The sequence below is a fragment of the Schistocerca nitens genome, chromosome 1 (genome assembly GCF_023898315.1).
Source record: "Schistocerca nitens isolate TAMUIC-IGC-003100 chromosome 1, iqSchNite1.1, whole genome shotgun sequence".
Classification (NCBI taxonomy): Eukaryota; Metazoa; Arthropoda; class Insecta; order Orthoptera; family Acrididae; genus Schistocerca; species Schistocerca nitens.
This window is the reverse complement of record NC_064614.1, coordinates 935,422,767-935,437,563: the sequence shown is the minus strand read 5'-3', so window position 1 is coordinate 935,437,563 and position 14,797 is coordinate 935,422,767. Positions and strand designations below refer to the sequence as shown.

Here is a 14,797-nt window from a genome sequence, read left to right as displayed (position 1 = left end):
AAAAGATATTTATATAAGAGAGGATGAATAGGATCAACGTTTTTTAGGGAAGGGTGGTATTGGAGAGATGCAGTCTCCAGTTCGGATAGTTACTAGTTTTAGTGATCTGTGGGCTTTCTGTTGGATAGTTAATATGTGAGGTTTACGACTAATATTTGACTATTGGTCCTCAGTCTGGGGACCTTACCGGGTAGAACCGCTAGGGGAAGTAGAGAAAATCCAAAGAAGAGCAGCACGTCTCATTACGAGTTTGTTTACTAAGTGCGAAAACGTCACGGTGATCCTCATCCAGATCCACTGGCTGACGGTACTTGCAAAAGGACACTCATGTGGAGCTGAGATATAATGAACCACATCATAGTTTACTGTTGCAACACGTTTTGATGGACGCCCAACAATCGAAGAGTACTACTAACTGTAGCTGATAGTTCTTTCATTGACTATTGGGAACTAGGGATTGCGGGTTATTGAAGAAATAATCGGTTTTCGGTTCTATTGTTTCTTTTTTTCCTTCAACGCTAGTTAAACCCGACTCTTAAAACCGGTCAAAATAACAATTTTCTGAAATAGCTGATTTTCAGTTTTTATTCCTTTCGTTACCTGTAATAAAGGTAGAAATCTAAAAAACATTGAGAAATTTTGACTCCTTCGGTTTCAAGATACATAGAATCAAAATATTTAATTAAATAAGCAAGTAAAAGAAAACTTACTCCGTCCACCATCCGCTACTTTTCTCGAAAAGTGATAAGTGGCTGAATACTGCAAAACCTCCCAAGTACTCTCCTACTGATTCTGTAGTTGAGGATCATACCACTAATTACTCATTACAAATGGTCTGCACTAAAAGGTGAAAACCGAAGTTGAAGAACTATTTTTCCGTCTCAAAAACTACATGCGATTAAAGACATGTTATGTAAAACAAGCAACATATCAGCTACTTTCTATTTTTATTGTAAACTAATAATAAATTATAAAATTTTCTCTTTATATGACATTGCAAGTTTGTTGTGGCTCGTTCCGTTCTTAATCTTTTAAAGCAAATGGATCGTTGTACTTTACTGATACCGCACTTCATAAAACAGTTTCAGTCTAAGGATGGTGCCATTCTTTAATACAATTAACATGACAACAGCGAAAAACTACCATATAGTCCAGCTGAGGCAAGTCTCGCTCTCTTCACGTACACGCATACAATCCAATAGGCCATGCCGCATGGTAACAGGTACAGTATTGTCTCAATAATCCTGTACCAATTCTTATACCTTGTGTCTGTTGCTCGTGTCTGTCGGAGCTGTTATTAAAATCACTTTTTCCATGTTCTACAATGACGCAATATTTCAAAGCAATGGAAATTTTACTAATAAAATTTACTCGTTTCTTTAAAACGATTTACTTATAAACCAAAAACTGTAGAACAGCTGCCATGGGTAATCAATATTTCGACTTGTTACCAGTTATTAGTGAAAATAAAAAGCACTGGTAATAACCGATACTAAACAAATACCGAAAAATACCAGATGTTCAGAACTAAAACGCCGGTATCCGTGTTAACCGATCTATCTTTCCCAACTCTCTTCGAGAATCACTTATGTTGAACACTGGGAGTCCATTATGGCGCATTCACCGATGATACAGCATGCTGCAAGAATTTGGCAGTTCATAAACCGGTACACTTAGATGACGTATTGTTTCTAGCAAAGAATTTTGTGCCTTATCCTAAAATACACGGCCTTTGCAGCCTTTATGTTCCATGTCAACCCTCATTTCGTTAGACTTCATTACACAGTTTAGAGACGTTTACGCTGCTATACGAGAGCATGCAGTTAGGATGGGTAAAAATCCCAATTATATAAAACGACAGGTGTAGAGGATAAGGATGGGTAAAAATCCCAATTATATAAAACGACAGGTGTAGAGGATACGGTAATTCAAACTGCTAGGCTTGGCCGCAAACACATAATTTTCTTTACTAATATTAAGTATATATGTTTATATACGACTCCAACTAGACTGTCGACATTATCCACACCGACAGCTTCTTAACCGTGATTTAAGTATCTCCAAAATCAAGCTCTTATTTTAATTGTAATTTTATTTCAGATTGTCAGTCATTGGACGTTTAAACCGACGAATTAGAAACGCGCCCTTTGCAGATAGGCACGAAACACTGAATCTAACTCGCTAGACAGTCTACAAGTAGTTTTTAGATAGGCACCCCGCATACGCAGTGAATCGAACGTTTTCGACTAAAAGTGATTTAGTGAGTTAAAAGTTCTTCGGAAACGTTTTTCTATGTAAATCTGCGATTATGTCTCTTCGAACTGTAATTAAGTTCGTGTGGAGGAAATCTTAAGAACTTGAAATGGTGCTCGATAAGTGATGATTAGAATCCATCGGACTCACATTCAAGTATTACCGTTAGACAGGCTCTAAGGACTACTTTTTTCGTTTATTTCCTATAAAAAGCAAGGTAGCGTCCCATTATTTCGAGACTATCGTTGCAGTATCATTGAGATTTTCTCGCTTGCCATTCCATTATTCACAGTCGATTGTATGCTTGTGTGAAGCTAAGACATTTGCATTAGAAGTGGACGATTTGGAACACCGAAATACGTTTACAAGACTCGAGGTAAGAAAACACCTTACAGTTGAATTAGGGAGCTTGCAGCTGTGCTCGACCTTCTCTTTACGAGTTGCTCAGTGTAGCCATCCAGTGCAACAATTCGCGAGGAACAACTTGCAATTTTAGCATGTCCGACGCAGTGATGTGTGATGGTTGAACCATTCCTTACCTCGCTCTGATTAATAAATTAATTAGGACTGGGTAGTAACCGCTGTACCCGCACGACATTTGGCGCTCGACTCCCACGTTCACAGCCCCCTGTCGTGCCAATCGCCCGCTGCAGTCTATTAACTGCGTCACCGGAGAAGACGGCTGCCGGAACTTGCGGTAAACCGTCGCCATCGCGCCGCGACAAGGAGGCGGCAGTTGGGCAAACTTTAACTGTGCGGCAGTAATCAGCTCCGTGACACGCCGCAGCGGCGGCGACAGCGCCGCTATCAGGTCGGCGTACTGCGGGTTGCCGCCGTCTGGGGGCGCGACTCAGGACGTCATCTCAGCCAGACAACCGCCCCGCGCTATCACTTAACCGCTGCACCACCAGTCGTCGCTTTTACAACTCGCACCGCTCGTCGCAAAGGCTACAAAAAAAGCATTTATGCATGTTGGTGCTTGCAAGTATCACACATTAAGTTACTTTGTCACGTGGTGCACTGCTGCAGGGTGTGCCGATACGGCTAATTTGAGCTCGTGGAACCTTTGGAGCATCAAATTGCCGAAGTTGCTTAAAAATTACAAATATTGTCAGTGCTGATATTTTGAACTTGTACAGCTGTACCTACTCTCATGCTCATAAATTAAGGTGATACAACGCTCTGGTGGGCGGTTTGCGGGTTTAAATCACCTCGGGGTATGACCATGCGGTGCATTTGTCCTACGGTCGTCTCACGGTGGCGCTGGCAGCAGTCCACATACGCAGAGGTGCGTTGGTGCATGTCAGTCTACGGTGCAGCGAGAAAGAGTGCACACGTTTTCAGACATGCTAATGGTGACTGTGTGTTGAAAATGGCTCAAAGAACACATACTGATGACGTTATAAGGGGTAGAATACTAGGTCGACTGGAGGCTGGTCAAACGCAGCAGGTCGTAGCAGGGGCCTTCCGTGTGCCACAAAGATTATCGCAATGATTCCAGCAGACAGGAAACATGTTCTGGTGCTACAGTACGGGGCATCCATAGTGTACAACACCACTAGAAGACCGATATCTCACCATCAGTGCCCGCAGACTGCCACGAAGTACTGCAGGTAGCCTTGCTCGGGACCTTCCCGCAGCCACTGGAACAGTTGTCTCCAGGCACACAGTCTACAGACGACTGAACAAACATGGTTTATTCGCCCGGAGACCTGCAAGTTGTATTCCACTGACCCCTGATCACAGGAGATTCCGTAAAGCCTGTCAACAACATAGTACATGGTCGCTGGAACAGTGGTCCCACTTTATGTTCACGCATGAGTCCAGTTATAGTCTGAACGGTGATTCTCGCCGGTTTTTTATCTGGCGTGAACCAGGAACCAGATAGCAACCCCTTAATGTCCTTGAAAGGGACCTGTTTGAGGTCGTGGTCTGATGGTGTGAGGTGGGATTATGATTGGTGCACGTACACCCCTGCATGTCTTTGACAGAGGAACTGTAACAGTCAGGTGTATCGGGACGTCATTTTGCACCAGTATGTCCTCCTTTTCAGGGGTTCAGTGGGTCCCACCTTCCTCCTGATGGATGATAACTCAAGGCCCCACCGAGCTACCATCGTGGAGGAGTACCTTGAAACAGAAGATATCAGACGAATGTAGTGGCCTGCCTGTTCTCCAAACCTAAACCCAATCGAGCACGCCTGGGATGCTCTCAGTCGACGTATCGCTGCACGTCTTCAAATCCCTAGGACACTTCAGGAGCTCCGACAGGCACTGGTTCAAGAATGGGGGGCTATACCCCAGCAGCTGCTCGAGCACTTGATCCAGAGTATGCCAACCCGTTGTGCGGCCTGTGTACGTGTGCATGGTGATCATATCCCATATTGATATCGGGGTACATGCGCAGGAAACAGTGGCGTTTTGTAGCACATGTGTTTCGGGACGGTTTTCTCAACTTATCACCAAAAAAAATGGCTCTGAGCACTATGGGACTTAACATCTATAGTCATCAGTCCCCTAGAACTTAGAACTACTTAAACCTAACTAACCTAAGGGCATCACACAACACCCAGTCATCACGAGGCAGAGAAAATCCCTGACCCCGCCGGGAATCGAACCCGGGAACCCGGGCGTGGGAAGCGAGAACGCTACCGCACGACCACGAGCTGCGGACTTATCACCAATACCGTGGACTTACAGACCTGTGTCGCGTGTGTTCCCTATGTGCCTATGCTGTTAGCTCAGTTGTGTGTAGTGCTGCATTGTGTGGCACCACATTCTGCAATTATCCTTCATTTATGAGCATGAGTGTATATCTACGTATATACTCCGCAAACCACCATACGGCATGGCAGAGTGTACCCTTTACCACTACCACTGCTAGTATTTTCCTTTCCTGTTCCACTCGCAAATGAAGCAAGGGAAAAACGATTGTCTACATGCTTCCGTATGAGCCCTAATTTTTCGTATACAGGGTGGAGAAAAAGTGTGGCACGAAATTTTATCCCTGGATAGCTGATCTCAATAGGAACCAAAATGTTGTGTAGATCGACAACACACCATTTTTAAACTACGGAAACTTGGCGTCACGCGCTCAGATTGGCCGCGGGATTGCCCTGTTGCCGTTCGTCGGTTGACGGACAGCGCTATGGTTGTCGGTTCACACATACAAACGTCCGTCGCCCCGTCACTGCCCCAACGTGATACGCAAACGTGTCGAATTGGTCTTGATGTTTCTCTCCACCTCACTTCGCTTCGGAGCAAACACACGTCACTCATACAGTAAGCATAAAGGCACAGTATTCGTTTGAAGAACAACGAGATATGGTTTTTGTTTATGGACTAACCGACGGTACTGCGCATGAAGCTCGACTGTTGTGTGAGGAACGGTACCCACCAAGGCGTCACCCACACCCGCAAAAGTTTACAGCAATTCACCGGCGACTTGGCGAAACAGCTTCGTTAGCGGGATATCATGGTGATGCTGGAAGACTTTGAACGCCACGGGATGCTGCATGAAGGGACTGTTCTCGAGGAAGCACCTACGACAAATACTCGAGCTGTTGGACACGACATGGGGTTCACTCATCAGTTAGTCTGGGAGGTTTTGAGGGATGACGGCCAGGATTCACTAGTTTCCACCCTGTCCAAGACCTAAATCCTGTGGCGGACTATGAACACAGGCTATGGTTTTGCCGGTGGTTTCTGCGAAGTATTGCACGAGATCCCGACTTCCCTGTCATTGTGTTGTTTACCGACGAGTTAAAATTCCATCGAGATGGCCTTCACAACACTCGAAACGTTCATTATTGGGCAAGGGGAAATCTTCACGTCACTTACGTCCACAAACACCAGGAACGATTTTCGCTCAACGTTTGGGCAGGCATTGTGGGTGACCATCTGATTGGGCCAGTCCGCCTACCTCCTCGACGTACGGGGGAAAATTACTTTCACGTTTTGCAAGAAACCCTGCCCGGCCTGCTGGAAGATGCTCCCCTTGACATACGGCTAAGCATCTGGTTGCAGCATGATAGGGCGTCCGTCCGCACATGACAATCGTGCTGTGTGCGGATATTTAAATGAACTCTTCGAAATTGACAGAAATGCTCATAGGACATGACCCCCAGCGATCACCAGACCTCACGCCATCGGACTTTTTCCTGTAGGGATTTTCAAAGTTCTAGTTCACCTTCCCGGACGCGAACAACTTAGAAACAAAGAGGAATTAATGGATCGCATTCAGTTTACTGCCAATCATATCAGGGCAATGCCAGGAATCTTTGTAAGAGTTCCTCAAAAAACGGTTCGACGTTAACAAGATTGTGTCACCTCAGAGGGTCACCAGTTACAGCATCTGTTTTAAGTAAACAATGTACTAGCTACCGAAACAATTTGTAAAAGAGTTTCTGTACGTGAACTAATAGCTGTTGACCGGTTTGTTCCCGGTACGTCTTATCATGGAACTACAGTGGATGTGCCGGGACCCCGGCGTATTCATCCCCAGGCCCCCAGAGCGGAAGGCTGGCGAGCTACCATCGAGCTTGCGGGCCGCCTTGGATCTCATCGCAATCTCCGGCAGGCAAAGCATTCGCGGCCATGCGTTATCCAGAGCATCCGGCAGCAGGGAAATCCCGCGGTCAATTGGAGCGCGTGGCGCCAAGTTTCCGTAGTTTAAAAATTGTGCGTTGTCTACCTACTCAACGTTAGTAATTTTGGTTAATACTAACATCAGCTATCCAGGGTTAAAATTTTGCTCCACAATTTTTCTCCGCCCTATATATCTTCGTGGTCCTCATGTGAAATGGGTTTTCTGTTTTATTTCCCGAAGCATTACCGTAAAACTTGTGTGTTGTTCGGACCTACCGGTAATAAATCTAGGAGCCCGCCTCTGAAGTGTTTCGATATCTTCCCTTATTCCGACCTGGTAAGGACCCCAAACCCTCGAGCATTACTCAAGAACAACTCGTGCTGGTGTCCAATACGTGCTCTGTTTTACAACTACACTTTTTTAAAATTCTCCCAATAAACCGAAGTTCACTATTCGTCTTCCGTACTACAACCTCACTATGCAACGTTACGCCTCTATACTTAAAACGACGTGAGTGTGTCACGCAGGACACTACTGCTGTATCCGAACATTACGGGTTTGTTTTTCCTGCTCATCCGCATTAACTTAATTTTTTCTACATTCAGAGCTAGCTGCCATTCATCACACCAACAAGATATTTTGTCTAAGTCACTTGTATCCTCCTACAGTCACTCAATTTTGACACCTAATCATACACCACAACATCATCAGCAGAGAACCGCCGATTACTGCCCACCCTGTCACTCAGATCATTTATATACATAGAAAATAATATCGGTCCTATCACACTTCCCTAGGACACTCCTGACGAAACCCTTACTTCTGATGAACACTCGCTGTAGAAGACAACACACTGGTTTAATAGAAGTTTTCGAGCCACTCACGTATCTGTGAACCTATACCATATGCTCGTACCTCCATAACAGTCCACATTGGTGCATCGTGTCAAATGCTTTCCGGCAATGCACAAATGGAATCTGCCTGTTTCCCTTCATCCATAGTGTGCAGTGTATCGTGTGAGACAGGGGCAAGCTCAGTTTCGCACTGGCGATGCTTTCTAAAACCGTGCTGATTCGTGGACATAAGCTTCCCGGTCTCGAGAAAATTTATTGTATTCCAACAAGGAATTCTGCTACAAACCGATGATATTGGAGATGTTGTTCTGTTATTTTCAGGGTTCGTTCTTTCACCTTTCTTATGTACAGGAGTCACCTGCGCTTTTTCCAGTCGCTTTGTACTTTGGGCTGGGCTAGAGATTCGCGATAAATGCAAGATAGGTAAGGGGCCAGAGCCGTAGAGTACTCTTTGAAAAACCGAATTGAGATTCCATCCGAATCTGGCGACCTATTTGTTTTCAACTCTTTCAGTTGTTTCTCTACGTCAGGGTTTGCTTATTACTATGTTCTCCATACTCGTGTCTCTTCGTTAGCAAATTGCGGTAATTTATTCAGTAACTTTCAGAATGTGTACGTGTGAAAAGGACAAAGAGCCCTGACTTCCAGAAGAGAAAAAATGAGTGTGTGGCATTGTTGGCCGGGAGGCACCACCCGGGGAGGTTCGGCCGCCGGGGTGGAAGCCTTACTTCAGTCGACACCACATTGGGCGACTTGCATGCCGGTGATTAGGACGAAATGATAATGAGGACAACAATACCCACTCCAACCCGGCCGGGAATCGAACCCGACCCCGCTGCATGGGTGGCAAGCACGTTACCACTCAGCTAAGCAGGCGGACTAGAAGACAAAAATGCTATTACGAAAATTTAATGTTGCTGTTACGGTCTAAAAATACAGGGATTTTACAAATTATTTATCGGGTTATAGCTTCAAATGTATAATGGTCACAAGTTTGGACTAAAACCCATTGAAAAGAGCATATATTGATGTTTTTCTCGTCATTTTAGGTTTTAATGTGATACACCAGGCGGCAGGGTGATAGCAGTTTGCAAATTGGCGACCAAGAGAAAGCATTTTTGTGCGTTGCAATATGAGAAGACTGAATCCGTCACTACCGTGCAGCGTTCCTTACGAACACAATATATCAGTCTCCGGTGGTATCGACATTTAAAGTATACACGTTGCATCTGTAAAAGGGAAAAGCTCCGGATGACCAAACGTTGCAATTGAAACAGTAGAGAGTACCCGAGAGGCGTTCCTTCGTAGTCCAAAGAAATCTACACGTAGTGCAAGTTGCGAACTCATTCAACTGTGAGGAAGATTACACGCAAAAGATTACATCAGAAACCATACCACATTCAGCTTCGGCAACGTTTACGGCCAAGTGTCCGCACTGTTAGACGCGAATTGTGTTGATATGACGAGTTCATCCCCCAACTCGTGTTCAGTGATAAGGCAACATTCCACATAAACGATCGACTGAATCCTCACAACGTTCGCATATGGGGCACACCAAATCCCAGTGTCGCAGTGGAGATTGTAAGAGATCCTCCAAAGCTAAAAGTGTTCTGTGCTGTTTCATGTGGCAAAGTGTAAGGTGCTCTACTTTCTTCCTGGAAAAACTGCGATGGGTACAATGTACCTACACATGCCGCAAGACTGTTTGTTTCCTAAACTGATAGCTGATAGCCCAAGCTTCATATTCCAACAAAGGCGAAACTCCACCACATTGGCATAGAGTTGTGCGTAGCGACCTGAACGAGGAACTTTCAATCCGGGTTTGGACGCTACACTCAGGACGATTCAGCCCTCTTCAGGTGGCCCGCAAGGTCTCCTGACCTTACAGACTGTGTTTTTTTTTTCTATTTGGACACTTGGAAGGCAATAATTTCGAACTACAAATCAGCCTAATGCATCTTATTGATTACACCGATGTATTTAAAATGCCTGCAGTCCATTCCATGAGACTGGCCTCTGGGTTCACTTGTGATATGTTTCAAGTATTAATAAGTAAGTTGGAAGATAAATTAATAGTACGTAGTTTATTGGTGAACATCGTTCACATTGTTCATAAAAATCACATTTCATGCTACAACAAAACTTCGGCCACATTGTTTCTTAATTTTGGCATAAAATCACAGAAACGGTAAGTCACACGACCTATCCCAGAAACACCTTACAAAGAACTGCTGTTGGTGGCTCTCAAAAATGTATATATAGACATATATCTTCCCACCTCGTTAGGAGATGTGAGATCACGAACACGAAATATAAATATTTACTTCGTAGTGGAAATAAGCTTGCTGGTGATAAGCAGTGTTTTAATTTATAATATTTTAACGCAAAATAGATTGTCACTTGCAAATTAAAGTAGTTGGAATGTATACAAAAGAGATATCAATAATATCTGACTCATCTGCTCCCTCCACAAATCGTCTTAGCAAAATAAAATGACTGTAACTTTTACTAAATTTAAAATTATTTTGAAATGTTGTGTGAAGTATCTCACCTTAAAGCGTTAGTTGCGGTGATTCCAAGACTGGTCTTAGATTTCCTGAAATCACGATATTTCCAAAATTATGAACAACAAAATATTGAGATTGACTTGCCTAAATGTTTTGTTCTTATTAGTACATCGTTGTGTTTGCTATCCATTTGCAGATGTAAAACATGGTCTTTCGTCCGCTAACATAAGTTGTATGAGTCATATATTTTAAAACGTCGTTTAATTGCAGTTTTGATATTGCACTGTGGATTCCTTTGTCCATACATGATACACTTTTGTAAGAAGCCAAAAGAGTATGTCCTCCATGAAACCTATTGTCATATATCGATCTTTCCCTGTAATTGATTCTCAGTTTGTGGTAATAGATTTATCTGGTTACAACATTCCAGATATTAATTTGTTACACAGATATGAAAATACAATTTCAGAAGGTTTGTTTGATATTTGCGGAATCAGTAAACAGTCAGCAATGTTGTACTGATGTTAAAAACATGTCTTGTCAATAACAAAAATATAAGTTAACGTCAGGTTAGGTTCGAATCAGTCTGCTGCAACGTGTTACGATCGACTTTGGTCCCATAATTAGGAATCGATTACTTAAATTATATCTCATGTTGCGCGGTCGAACACTGGCGGAGACATTCTCCAACATGTATGGGCCGAAACTGACTACCGCACAGGTTTTTGTTATGTAACAGGTGTAGAGTACATAGAACATTTGTAATTAAGTGTAAGAAACTTGATAATGTTAAAAATACTATTCTATATAATGTATCATTCATTATTTTGTACTATTTATGTGAAATACATTTTCCCAAAATCCGATGAGTCATTTGTCAGTTTATGATTAACAAGTTAATAGGAATTTATGATCAAGCTCTCAATGGTTTTACTTAGACGCCGAGGTATATTTCACTACCTAACCAGATAACGTATCACACACAGATCGTCAGCAAATATTCCCCGAATAAGAGAAGTTAATGACAAGCAGAATTAAGTGATTTGTAAGACGTTAACTGTCGCAACGTTGCATACCATGTCCTGAATCTATAAGGCCTTATAAGAACCGCAAGCAACATTCGAAAACTCTAATAAAACGATTTTGTCGTCCATACAGAGTTCTTGGTGCCGAAAAATGGCAATAAATGACGTACTAACGCTTCCTTCTTCGGAAATAGCACTTTAATTATTGCTGTTGTTAGCCGCTGCTGTACTGTTGCTGAGTAACGGACACTTCTAGTTGTTGCGTTGGTCTCTACATCGTGCTATCGTCCTGAAGATATGCTCCCCAATTCTTGGGTAAGTTATCTTCATTTTTCATTTGATATTTTTGTAACCTGTTGTTGTCATTGTACTTGCGCTAACGTTTGAGAAAATTGCAACAGTAAGAACGATTCTCATGAGTCGAATGATTTTAAGGGTGAAGAGAAATATCCGACACTAGGCATGGTCTTTGACCAGTGGCTTAATTCCAATGGCTGCTATGACATCATTTCTTGGCGGATATTATAATTTGTATTTCTGTACAGGTATGTACGTCTTCATATTTTCTCTAGCATAGAACCAAATTAAATAATCTCTACTGTGTATGAGAGAAATACAAATTTCTTTGTTTCGGAGGTAATTCATAACTTTCGTCTTGTTAATTTTTATTGTGATGTATAGAGGCGGTCTTAGGTCTAACTACTATGTGTTAATAATTTTGATGAGCGGGAGGTCCGATAGTGAAATCAAGTGAGTGCGTTTCTGTATCCCAAATATAGTTCAAGAGACTGGAAATACGATGACTACCGAGTACGCCTTAAAGAGATATTACGTGTTACGTAGCGGTAACCCTTTCACTTTACTTCTGTTACATACACATATTCATAAGTGTGTTGTACGTCGCACCTGAGCTAAGTAGCTGAAGTTTAGTTTACAATACGTTGAATGTGCATTCCTTCCGCATCTAAGTATCGCTGCCACCGCTTTGTCAATTCCGCATAGGCTTCCTTGGAGGGCGACATCGGGAACCTTCTTAAGAGAACGCTTCGAAGCCTCTTTTACCCCCCAAGAATGATCCAGTGATTTAATATCGTTTTCGAAAATACATATCTTGTCGCCTGTCCAAAAAATGAGGCTCACTTCCGCGGCGTCCAACAACTCGCCACACTTCAGCGCAAGGGGTTCCTTCAGTTCATTGGGCACCACTTCCAGGATCATCTTTGTACATTGATTTCTCATACCTAATTCATCTCTCAAAAATGCGATAAAATTCGATTTCCGCATATTGCTATACGGTGATATCACCCTTACGCACGACCGAAATGCTCGTTGTCCTCGACCTCCCCAGAACGTATTTTGCCTCCCGAAACTTCTTGGCTAGGACATAGCTTCCTACCCGAAGGCATCCGGAATCAAACCCACCGTCTCACAGCCAGACTGCGTATTGCTGTTCGTGTAACCGCTGCATCTTTAATCTCCTCGCGAAACGCAGTTCTCACCGTATCGCTTCCCCAAAGTGACTCAGCCAAGTCGCATTCGTTAGCCAGGAAAACGCGCCACCATTCCCGGCGAAAACCACATCGTTGTAGCCCATTAGGTCCCCTGGCGAATTTTACTCTCGAAACTTTTGGAACAAACCCTTTTTAGTCGTTACTCTGTATCACGGCCTGTGTAGAGCTTTCCCAACGATATTCTCTGTGACAGGCCACCATAGTGCGTCGGTGTTGCTCGTGTATAGCGCTGCTGCCTGTTTGGGCATGTAAGGTGAGTGAACGGAGTCGAATGTTGACTGATCACTGTGGAGGACACGGAGGTGTTGCGTAATCGTGTGAGACAGTGATATCAGCAGCTGACAGAGCTTGAAAGGGGCCTCATTGTGGGTCTCCATGTCGTTGGCTGGTAGAATGATGCAGTATCCATATTTGTGGGGCACTGGAATGTGACAGCGACCCGATGTCGGACTACATGGGAACGTGAGGACAGGCATACTCGTCGACAGGTTCCAGTCGGTCACGTCTGACCACAACAAGGAAGGACCACCGTACTTTGCATCAAACACATCGTAGCCCCTTTGCATCCATACTTGGTATTCTAAAACAAGTAATGGTCTCCCTGCGGCATTCATTGTCATCCCGCACTATTGGCCGGAGACTAGCAGTAGCTGGACTAGTGAATTAGCATTCCATACGTACGCTGCAGTTAGCACCACAGCACAGTCGGCTGTATCTGAGTGAGTCGTGACCGGGAAGCATGGACAGCTGAAGAATGGCTTCGCAATGTGTTCAGCGATGACTGTCAGTCCTGGACTACTCCGGATGCCTGTCGTCGTCGAGTATGACTGCGGTATGGAGAGACATCCCATTCCTCCCATGTTTTAGAGAGTCATAAAGGTGTTGACTCCTGGCGTCTTGGTATGGTGAGCCATCGGGTATGACTTAAGGTCACAGCTAGTAGTGGTTGAGGGAATTCTGCCGGCGCAATGGTACTTTACAAACATAGCATGCCCTCATGTGTTATCTATCATGCGCCATATCTTGGTGCAGTTTTTCGACAGGACAATGCTGGTTCACACATGGCACGTGGTTTATCAACTGTTGGCGTGATGTTGCCCAGCAAAAGCGGCAGATCCGTCCCCTATGTAACGTGTGGAACCAGTTCGGACAACTTTGTCCCAGTGTCAGTTTCCGTGATATCGAGGACTAGTTCCAACAGTTGTGAGCCAGTTTGTTTCAGGAGAGGATTCAACAGCTCCATGTGACACTTTCCATCTAGGCCAGAGGTGGTGCTCCGTCGTAAGTGGGCTCATACTGCCAGTTTCTTTGTAAAGTTATTTTGTAATTTTATTTTGTAATTACTAAAATAACATCACATAGCCTTCCAACCCATGAAAATTCGTTTCGCTTGTCCTGCCCTTCAGGGTGCTTCACTTTTTTTGGACAGGTAGGGGATACAACTTAAATATACAAAAACACAGAATACAGGTTGTTAGGTTCCTTTTTTATTTTTTAGACGTCCATCCCATAGTTCTCGACGTTTATAAGTAGGAAAGCATTCTGTCACATAAGAATAGTCTATCATACCACAGCGGGATCTACGTATTACAGTGCATGCATGTGTCTACTAACCCTACAGTGCACAACCGTGACTGGTTCAGCTTTCTGCTGGAGTACACAAACAATGAATACGTCGACGCGCTTTTGGTGCTGGACTCATCCGATAACCGACCTGCTGCTGCCGCTCTTGTGTATGATGCGCGGTACCCTCAAAGGCGCCATCCTGATTTGAATATTTGGACAGAGGTTGTCCAAGCACTAGACATACTCCACAAACAGAGGACGCTATTCTTGAAATCGTTCATCAGTTACCTTGGTGAAATACCTGACTGGTTATCGAAGTGTTGCACTATGAATAAATGCCTCCACTTCATTACGTATTAACCCAACACAAGAGGCCAGGAGACCACATTCGACGAGGTCTGTTTTGTGAATGGCTTTTGAACCAAATGGAAGATAACGAACGTTTTATAATTAACATGATACGGATGAACGAATCTAGCTTCACTCGTGAAGAT

At 43.8% G+C, this 14,797-nt stretch overlaps 1 protein-coding gene across 1 annotated transcript in view; it reads right to left on the bottom strand.

The window, feature by feature from the left end:
- LOC126213347 (venom carboxylesterase-6-like) overlaps positions 1-12,444 on the bottom strand; it is a 193,692-nt gene extending 181,248 nt beyond the window's left edge. Inside the window, exons 1-2 of the mRNA XM_049941080.1 lie at positions 12,333-12,444; positions 2,870-3,090 (exon numbers count right to left, since the gene is read on the bottom strand). Of these exons, the coding sequence (XP_049797037.1) occupies positions 2,870-3,090; positions 12,333-12,444 (333 nt within the window). The remainder of the gene's footprint in view (positions 1-2,869; positions 3,091-12,332) is intronic.
- Positions 12,445-14,797: the final 2,353 nt, after the last annotated feature.